The sequence below is a fragment of the Hyaloscypha bicolor genome (assembly GCF_002865645.1).
Source record: "Hyaloscypha bicolor E unplaced genomic scaffold K444scaffold_182, whole genome shotgun sequence".
Taxonomy (NCBI): domain Eukaryota; kingdom Fungi; phylum Ascomycota; class Leotiomycetes; order Helotiales; family Hyaloscyphaceae; genus Hyaloscypha; species Hyaloscypha bicolor.
The window spans coordinates 1362142-1372675 of NW_020194684.1; the positions used below are offsets into that span (position 1 = coordinate 1362142).

The window sequence follows — 10534 nt, forward strand, 5'->3', positions numbered from 1 at the left end:
AAGTTCGAATATACTCTTATATTTCTTATTCCCGAAATTTGTTTAGTATTTCTTAAGAATACTTCTATACTTTTCAGAAATCTCCTTTATATTATATATAAGAACCTGCTCTTTACTAAGGCTAGCCTTATATTCTTATTTCAAATTAATCTTATTCTTCTAAAAATCCAGGAAAGCATTTATCTTATTTTCTATTTATAGGAAATATATTAGCTTTATAGTAATTAGGGAGCAGGCTTCTGTTTTTGGATTATATAGAGGCTACTAGTTTACTACGTTTTTATAGTTATATAGCCTTAACTAATAAAATTCTATAATACTCTTATACTAGTCTAAATATTAAATATTATATTAAGATAGGCTAAAAGATTCCCGAAAACTAGTATCTATTAGATCTTTACTACTAGTTCTAGCTAGATAACCCTAATACTAATACCTATAGTATTTATATCGAAAGTATATTTCTTTAATAGAACTAGCTTTCTTAATATTATCTAGGAAAATAGTATCTGCTTTTTATATTTAAACTAAAAGATATATTTTAAAATAGTATATATTAAAGAATCTTATAGTAGGTTTAATTTCGGCTTCGAATTCGGATTCAGATTTAAGAGGCCTTTTTAATAACCTTTTAGTAATATATTTTACTTCTTTTATTTCTCTAGTATAGAAAACAGGAAAAAGAGGTTATAGTAGTAATAGGAATCTATAAGTATAAGTAATAAATAGTTTAGCTTATATTCTTAATTAAATATTTAGGGAGAGTATTAATTAGAAATCAGATATTAAATATAAATTTTAGAGAGATATTAATTAGAAATTAGGTATTAACTATAAACTTTGGAGGGATATTAATTAGAAATAAGGTATTAATTAGAAATTTTAAAGAAATATTAACTAGAAATCGGGTATTAATTAGAAATTTTAAAGAAGTATTAATTAGAAGTAGGGTATTAATAGAAGTTTTTAAAGAAATATTAATAGTTTATTAGAAAAGTATTCGGGAATAATATAAAAGTTATTAAAAGAATTATTCTTAGGTAATAGTAAAGTTTTATTATTACTAAAGCTAGTAAACTTCTCTTTACTTAGCTTATTTCTTTTAATATCTATATTAGAAATATAACTGGCTCTTTATTTCTATTAGCCTAGTATTTAGGGTCTATTTAAAGGTATTTATATCTTTACTTTACTTGGCTATAGTACTCGAAAGTAAAGGCAAGAATTATCTATACTAGATACTAGTAAGAAGTTTCGGGATCTTAAGTTTATATAAGACTCTTTTTACTAGAGTTAGTATTAAAGCTATTTTTAAGTATTTAGGGAGTATTAGAAGTTACTAATTTCTTATACTAGCCTTATAATTCTTATAGGGCAGAACCTTAAAACCTTTATATAACTAGTATAGATACTTGAAACTTTACTTATATCCTAATAGAAACTATATATTAGTACCTTTCTAGAGCAAGTTTTATTCTCCTAAAAGTTAAGCCTCTTACTTTAGATAGTCTTATAATTCGAGATAAAATCGGTTCTTCTAGTTTGTTTATAAGTAATTACTAAAGGGTTATATATAAGCTATATATAATAAGCTATCTTATATAAATACTAATAAGAATTAAAGTTCTCTATATCTAATTTCCTTCTATTAGCCTTTCTCTTAGTAATTATATATATATAAATAATTTCGTACTATTTAGTAAACCTGCTAGTATACTTATTATTACTTTCTAATTATATCTGCTTATATATTAGACCTATTACCTTATATAATATCTGGCCCTTATAGTTCGAGTAGAAAGCTTCTGAAATACGGAATTACTACTATATTTATTATATAGACTACTTGCCTTAAAGCTAGATAATTTGTCTTATAACTATATTATAGATCTTTTCCTAGAGATTAAAGAAATTATTATAATATTTACTAAGATCTAGTTTAATTAAAGAATATAGTTCTTCTATAGTATTTGAGATAATTATATTAAAGTATAAATACTAGTTAACCTAGAACCTTATAAGCTTCTCCTTATAAGATATAAGCTACTAATCTTTAATATATAATATATAACTAGTATATAATATTCGGCTATACTTGTATTTTATCTCTATTAGATTCTTAATATATATTTCTTTAATAATAGACCAAATAATTATATATTATATAATAAAAAATTTATTATAAGCTATAACTATTATCTTTAATACCTTATTTCTCTTGCTTTTAAAAAAGCTTAGCCTATAATTTGCCTCTATATCTTAATTAGTATACTAATTATAAAAGAGATAAGCTGCTTTCAGAAAGATCTTTATTATAGTAATAATTATAATAGAAGTAAAATCTATTAGAATAACAAGTAGTATTATATTTGGCTATAGACTATATATAGCCCGTAATTACTAAAGGGCCTAGTAGTAATCTAATATTGTCTTATTACTTATAAAGTAGAAGCTAATATAAAAGATAGCTCCGGTAATATCTATTTCTTAAAAAGAGTTAGCTATATATATACTTTAAATATAGTAAATAATTATACTAAAGTATAAAGATATAGTAAATAAAGATACTATAGTTTTATAGAATAAAAAGAGTAAGTAAACTAAAAATATAATAAATAAGGATACTATACTTTAAGTATAAAGTAAGAAATTATTAAGACTTCTTACTAACTATATCTAAAAGTAGTATATTATACTAGTTTGTCTTATAAGTAGTATCTAAAACTAGTATTCTCTAGTATATATAAAGCCAAGCCAAGGAAAGTTAATATATAAAGAATATTAATATAATTACTTCTTTCTTATTAAGATAAATCCAAGAAATAAAGCCTTTTTCCTTAAAATTCTTGGCTAAATTTTAATAATTACTCTAATTATAATATTTAGAGATCTTATTTTCTCTAATAGTATTTAATATTATTTTGTATTTAATAGTTAAATTATATTACTTAAGAAGAAATATTATAATAAATCAAGATATAATTCTGGAATTAGAAAATACTTAAATAAGTTTTATTATCTTAATATTCAGGTAGTTATAAACTAAATAGTAGCCAGAATTATAGGAAGTATCGAGTTAATAATTATATTACCTATACTCTTTATATTCTTAATAAAATAATATCTATTTATTATTTAGGCTTTCTTTATAATTTATTAAGAAAAAATAACCTATTTCTCGAGCTTTAGTATCTCTTTCTTTTCCGTTATTATTTCATATTAGAGAGATTTGAGACACGTGCTTCTTCTCTCTTCTATTATATTCTAGCTAACCCTTTACTCTAACCTAAAAGTCTTTCCCTAATATCTTTTTGCTTTATATAACTAAAAGATTATATCTAAATTACTTGCCCCAATTTCATATATTATTTAAGAGCTTTTTAAAGCTATTATATATATATTTAAAAGAGAGTAGGTTCTCTTATATATTATTAATTATAGCTTAAAAGGATTTAATAGAACCAGAAGCAAGATTAAAGTCTACTATATATATAAGAGATAATATAGTAGTAAGAAGTTCTCTTATTATAGGTTCGAGAATTTCGGATTTCTCTAGAGTATCCTTAATAATCTTATTTAAAGTAACTTCCTATTCTTTTATATCTTGAGGGTAGTAATTATTAAGAATATATAATATTTAAGAGGTATTCTAGAAAGTAGTTAAATTGGCTAGAGATATAGTAGGTAAGTATACGAAACCTGAATTTAAAATATAAGGAGCAAATATACTATAATTTCAAAATATAGGAGAGAAATATACTATATTTTTAATAAAAATAAAAATAAATTAGAGAACAAATATGCTATATCTTTAGTATAAAGTGAATTATGCAGAATAATACTTGGCTATTATATTCGAGGCTTTTATAGAAGAATCGAGATATAATATTAATTAGGTTTAAAGGTTTAGTAAAATTATTTTATTACAAATATTTAATTTGTGCGATTCTAAGGCTAAATCGGCTCCTTAGTAATGGACTCGGGGAATGCCGAGTACTAAGCCAAAAAAAGATTCTGCCATTAATACCCCAAATTAATACCGGGGGCGGGGGGGGTCGTTTTAGTCTTTCCCCCATTATTGCCCCTCTCGTTACCCTCTTAATATGTGTCTCCTCCTATAAACCCTGCTCCTAAAGATAATTGGCTTCGAGACTCGAGGTATGGTATTAGTACAGGCAGAAGCGGCTTTTCGTTATCTTTTAGGTTCAAATCGGGAACTAGCATATGGCAGAGTAGGATTTGGTTATTATTATTAGTCGAGTTGGGAGTAGGTAAAGCTTGGGCAGATTCGGTCATATTAGTATTCCTAGAATCAAGTCAAACTATATATTATAAATAGGGTAGGTAAAGAAGATTCGTTAGTAAGTACTTCATAGCATATATGATCCAGGTTACTGAGAATTTCGAAGAAATGGTATAGTTACTCGCGCCTTGTAAAAGGTAAAAGTATAGCTTTCCTAGAATATATCCCTGCGGGGTTATATAACTAATTTTCTTTTTATCTTAGAAGGATTTACTACCCTACTACCCAAAAGATTTATTTAATTATAATAATACCACAAAATAACAGAAATTGGTTAATATTCGTAGTCTCTAGCCTGGATTTAGTTATTCCAGAGCTTTTTAGAATTTTCTAAGTACTTTGAAAAATTCTCAAATTTTTGGTATTTTAAAGGGATATAAGTGGACGGTTGAGTAGTATAGGAGTTTAGATAGTAAACCCTTCTAGAAGCGCCACAGTTACTAACCGACTTGGGTACGAGGATTAAAGGATTATAGTTTAACTACTAAAGAATTCTTTCTCGCTACCTATATTACTATTTTGACCTGTCTAAAGAATCTTACTAGTGAAACTTTAACTTGAGAGTAATTTAGGAATTTCCGGGGCTTGCAATTACTGCCTATTTATTACGAAGTTAATACTATTAAGCTACTTATAATACCTCTCCTGTAAGGGTACCTGAAGTTAATGGAGTATTCTTATTAATTATATTAATTATTATCCTTAGCCTAGGTAGATTATATAAATAACTGCTTATACCCATAAATCAAATATTAAAAACCACTATTATCTCAAGTCTCTTATAAAGGGAAAAGTAAAGAAATCCCACTTAGTAAGGACTCTAGCTAAATTCCATTAACCCCTCAAAGGAAAAACGGTATAAGGTAAATCTAACCACTAAACCAAGAACATAGCCCTAATAACCGCTGCCACAGTAATAACGAACCAAGTATTAAAAGTAGTCTTAACAGGAATAGTACCGCTCGTTTGCTTGTAAGATGGCGAGGGGGTGGCTGCCGGGGTACTGGGGGCCTTAGCTGGTATGGTAACGGCCGGGATAATCTGTGGTACTGGGGTTGTGCTCGCTTTTACGGAGCTGGAAGATGTGACGGCCTTGGCTGCTGGTGCAGGAGTACTTGTGGTCTTGGTACTGGAGGACGTCGACTTGCTGGAGGTAGATGGCTTTATACTCGAGGATGATTTCATACTCGATAATGATTTTATACTCGAGGATGACTTAATACTTAATGATGACTTTATACTAGACGAGGTTGGATGCGATGAAGTGGATGAGTGAGTCGAGGATGACGAGTGCGTGGATGACGTTGGATGGGATGAAGTGGATGAATGGGTAGACGAGGATGAGTAGCTAGAAGAAGAGGAATGAGTCGAAGAGGACGAAGAGGACGAATGTGTTGAAGATGAGGAGTGGGTTGAAGATGACGAGTATGACGTTGGATGGGATGAAGTGGATGAATGGGTAGACGAGGATGAGTGGCTAGAAGAAGAGGAATGAGTCGAAGAGGACGAATGTATTAAAGATGAGGAGTGGGTTAAAGATAATGAGTATGACGAATGAGTTATGCTAGAAGAGTGTATAGACGACGACGGATGGGTAGAAGAAGAGAAGTGCGTTGACGAGGAAGTTTGCGGCCAGCGAGCTATTACTTGTGAGTACCAAATCCTTATAAAAAGTAAAGAATATGAACTCTTACCTTGCAGCACCTACGGAGCTACCTCTCTATAATAACTCTTTCCGTCTCTTTTCTTAATATTAGTATCGCAAGGTAGTATTAGACTATCCTGTGGTTTGCGGGGAAGTAGAGACGACATATAGAAAGCAGCTATAACGAGCATAGTAAAGATCGAGCGAAATAGTATCTTCGGAAATTAACTATAGTCCTTAATATTTGATTCTATTAAACGATAGACAGATCTATAACACGTTAATTTCTGCAGGAGGTCTCCCGGGTCTTTAAGTATAGTAGCTTCTACTATATTAGATATTTATACCGTAGTATTTCCCTACTTTATAGGTATTTCTAATAGTAATAGTATGCCTGGACTGCACGTTTTACTACTATTATAGTAGCCTCTATATAGTTTCTGCGAAAGCTATTATATTGCGCGATTCTGGTAGAGAATTTCCATTTAACCCCTCTAATTCAGATGCAAAAAGTAGCTAAAGGAGGCTTTTTACCCTACTTAAAGCGAAAAGAGGGGTTCGAGTACCTGTATTTACTGCAAAAATTACCTTTATACCTTTATATCTTTTAAGAAATCCAGTACCATATATACTAATATAACGTGCTCTAGGATTAGCAAGCTATAAGTAAATGTACTTCGAGAAAAATCAAGTTCCTCTCGTAAAAGAAATTAATGCCCTCTTTATTATTATAACTATGGGATACTATGGTATTTCCCTTCCGGACTAGCCGGACGGGTTATTCGGGCTTCCTAGATAAGAGAACCATTATATTATGATATAGAAACCTCTAAAAGCGACGGGAATAAATTAATAAGGTATAGAGAAAAATCTACTACCTTTTCCCTTTATAAGAACTCAATAATTAGCTATTACGAATATTAGCCCTATAATCAAAAATCGTAGTATGGCTCAATTATATATAATTTAGTAATAATAGCATATTATATTCCTTTATTCTTATTACCTATATTTTACTGGCCTTAAAGCTATAACTAGCCATGAGCTTGCTATACTACCCTAATCCTGTTATTTGGCTTATATAAACGGAAACCTTTAATCTTAAAAGGGTATATATAGAGACTTTGGATACATATTTGTATTTTCTGGAAACGCCGGATTTATATAGTAAAATATTAGAATATATAATATATGGCTATAATAATAAAATAAACTATTCTTTCCTCGGAATTTTCTGTAACTAGTTCTTCCCGAATCTCGGTAAATCTTAATAGTTAAAAGCTTTTTGCGGTCCGATTCTCTTAGCTTAGAGTAATTACCTTATACTATGGCCCTGAGCTCTATAGAAGGCGTTTAATTTCTTTGAGGCTAATCCGTCTTAAGTCATATAGCTTTTCGTAAAAGCAGGTAGTAAAGCCATATAGCTTAAGCTTTATTTTCTTTAGAAGAAGAAGATCTTCCATTCTCTGTTTCCTGCTTAAATTAGTTAAAAACTCGAGTACGAGAAAGCCATATATAAAGATATATTCTTACCTTCTTCTCTTAAAGCTCTTTGACTAAGTAAAGTAAATAATCTACTCTATCTGGGGAATTATTAGTTACAAAATAACTTTTTATAATATACTATACGGAATAATGGGCCGGGTCGCTTGTAAAAGATAGCTTATTAGAATCCCTATTCTCTCTAGATAAGTACTAATAAGGAATAGTATGTGGGAAATATTTCCTGAATTTCTTTAATAAAATAGTAAAGACATAATTATCCCCGGTCTTATCTATAATACTCTTCTACTATATTCTACCTTAAGTACAGGTAATATAGAGATTTGCTCCGTAGTATAGGAATGCCTTAAAGACGTTTTCGACTTTATAGTACTCTTTCTTAGACCAGGATTACTTCTTTATATTAATATATAGTACGTATATAATATATAGCTAGTATTACTAAATCGAGGGTTCGCGAAAGGCATTATTAGGGTTTGTATTATACTTGAGTAATATAATAATAAAATAGTAGGCATAACTTATATTAGTATGTGACCTTAAGAGAAAGGCGTAAATAAGTAAAGGGTTCCCTAAATAATCCGAATAATTATAGAGTAAAGATGGGTCTTTAGTAAGCTTTGCTTCTATATAGGGTCCGAGACCGGCCATTATGGCTACTAATATGAAATTTGAACTTCTATTTATAATAAATTTATATCTTATTATACCCGCCTAATAAACCTATAGTAGCTTAAGTATTATCTCCCGATACTTCACGCCTTACTAAAGCTCTATGGCGGCTTAGTCAAATTCATTAAATAGTATATTTATAATACTACTATCTATATAATTATTTAAGAAAATAAAGCGAGCCTAATTTAATATCTATTACTAAATAGTTCAAATATATATTAATTCATCTATATTTAAATATCGAGAATAGTATTTCAAGCCTAAGATATGACTCATTAGCAGAGTTATATGAGAGTTCTAGCTCACTAGTAGAATAGTAATTATTTCAGATACTTATAGCTCCTTAATAAAATCTGGAATAGTTAAGTGAATATAGTTTAGCCTATAATACCGAGAAGTTAGTATCTGCCTACTCATAATATCTCGAGGGCAAATTAGATAATATAAGCTAATTTAGAGATAATATATTAGGTACGTAATAAAGCAAGATTATTTCGGGGTCTGGAACTAATACTTATAGGAACCCGATTATTCTTACTATACCGAGGACTCATAACTCTCTTCTGGCCCTATTCCTGTAATCTTAACTAGACCTCCGTATTAGCTTTATAGAATTGACTCAAGCTCTAAGACTATTTTATCGAAATTGCGTTTCCGTAGGATCTTGCCATACTAGTTATTATTGAATTCTTCTAAGCTTGGTATATATAATCTTATTAGGTTAATATCCTATATACTGCTTTTCGGGAAAGCTCCGCTATCGAGACTCTTTATTAACTCTATATCTGCCTAGAGAATATAATAGACGAGCTCTATATCTCGAGGCTTATCTAGAGAAAAAGATTAAAGGATTAGAAATAGCTTTAAGGCTTCTTTCTTATATAAAGGGTTAATAGATCGGACCATATGGTAATATAGATCTTGGAGATCTCTAGGGATAACCTCGAGCCTCTATTATAGAATTGCAATATTATTCCTATTACTAAGTCCCTTTAGTAGAGACTTAATAACTAATATTACCTATAAGAATATACTATCCGCCTATTTAGTAATACTCTAAATAAGCTAGGTACTATTAACGGGGTTCTTATTTATTATATTTACTATCTTGTGGTTATTAGAAAGCGTTATCTCTATATATTATTAGATATTCTCAAAAGTCAAATCTTATAATTTCAGTTATAGTCTATTATAGAAAATGTCTTTGAAAATTGGCCAAGATTTGCTCAATACGCAAAACTTGACGTAGGGGCTCATTAATAAGCTCGAGAAGTACTAGGCGAGTTCTTTATAGTCCCCTCTATATTTATTAAGTCCATTAATAAAGAAATAGAGTTTGAGGTTTTTAGAAGAATAGTTAAATAGCCTTTAGAAGGCTATTTTTAGTCTCTCTAGAGTCCAGACATTATATATAAAGGGGATTTTGCTTGCAGCCAGCTTATAGCTACTGGTTCACTTATCCGGGAAGACTAAAGTAATAAGGTTTAGATATTAAGAAAGGATATTATAAAGAAGTAATTTAAAAAGACTCTCTAATAACTATTAATTCAAGATTCCAGCTTTCCAGAAGAAGTAGTTCGGGATCTTAATACGAGTACCTCGGGCCCATATTCTATATAATTCTCTTATTTCCTTGTAGTTAATAAGGTATTTCATTAAAGTTAATTTCCCCGATCCTGCTTTCCCACTTAACTAGTAGACTCCGTTACTAGATTAAAGCCATTAACGAAAACTGCTCCAAGGCTTCGTTTCGGAATCACTCCATATTTACTTGAAAGTTTTTTAATAGGCTTCGGGGATTATTTCGAGCCGAAATTTCATTGTCTCAAACCGCAGGCTCTAGAGTAGACTAAGCTAAATATAGAGGTCGCATGCTTTTTTATCTTCTTTAATAGTCTTAGAATCCCGAGAATTAATTACCTCGGTAATGTCCTTAAGCATAGTCTTGAAAATTTGTCCTACTATAGGTAAGCTTATTACTATATAAATCAGGTAAAACTCATAGAAGGTTTTAACTAGTACATATAAGACTTATGACTATTAAGAATAGCAAGTATAATTTCTCGAGTTCTGCTATCTAATGCCTTAAATAAGGGATTAGAATACCAAGAATTCTTATATAGAGCTAATTTTTTTTACTATCGGATGGCTTAAAATTTGCAGTATATAACTATTAATTACATATATAATCACGTTTTTATTTCCCAAGTAAACCACAATAATACTTGGCAGGGTAATTTCGCTATATCTTTAGTTATATAGCAAGACGTCAGGATTACTAGGAACCAGAAGTAGCCCTGCCTAAAAGTCTTCTAATACTTGAGATCGAGGCTTTTAGCTATTTAATAGATTATAATTTTGGTAAAGAATTTATAACGTATAATAAAGAAAACTACTCTTATATTTCT

General features: G+C 29.6%; 1 protein-coding gene across 1 annotated transcript; it reads right to left on the minus strand.

The window, feature by feature from the left end:
* Positions 1 to 9668: 9668 nt before the first annotated feature.
* K444DRAFT_546323 (uncharacterized protein) lies at positions 9669 to 9818 on the minus strand (the record flags this gene model as incomplete). The annotated part of the gene is made up of 1 exon (XM_024876215.1): positions 9669 to 9818. A coding segment is annotated over one exon (150 nt), but the record flags the coding sequence as incomplete, so codon positions are not given.
* Between the last annotated feature and the right edge of the window lie 716 nt (positions 9819 to 10534).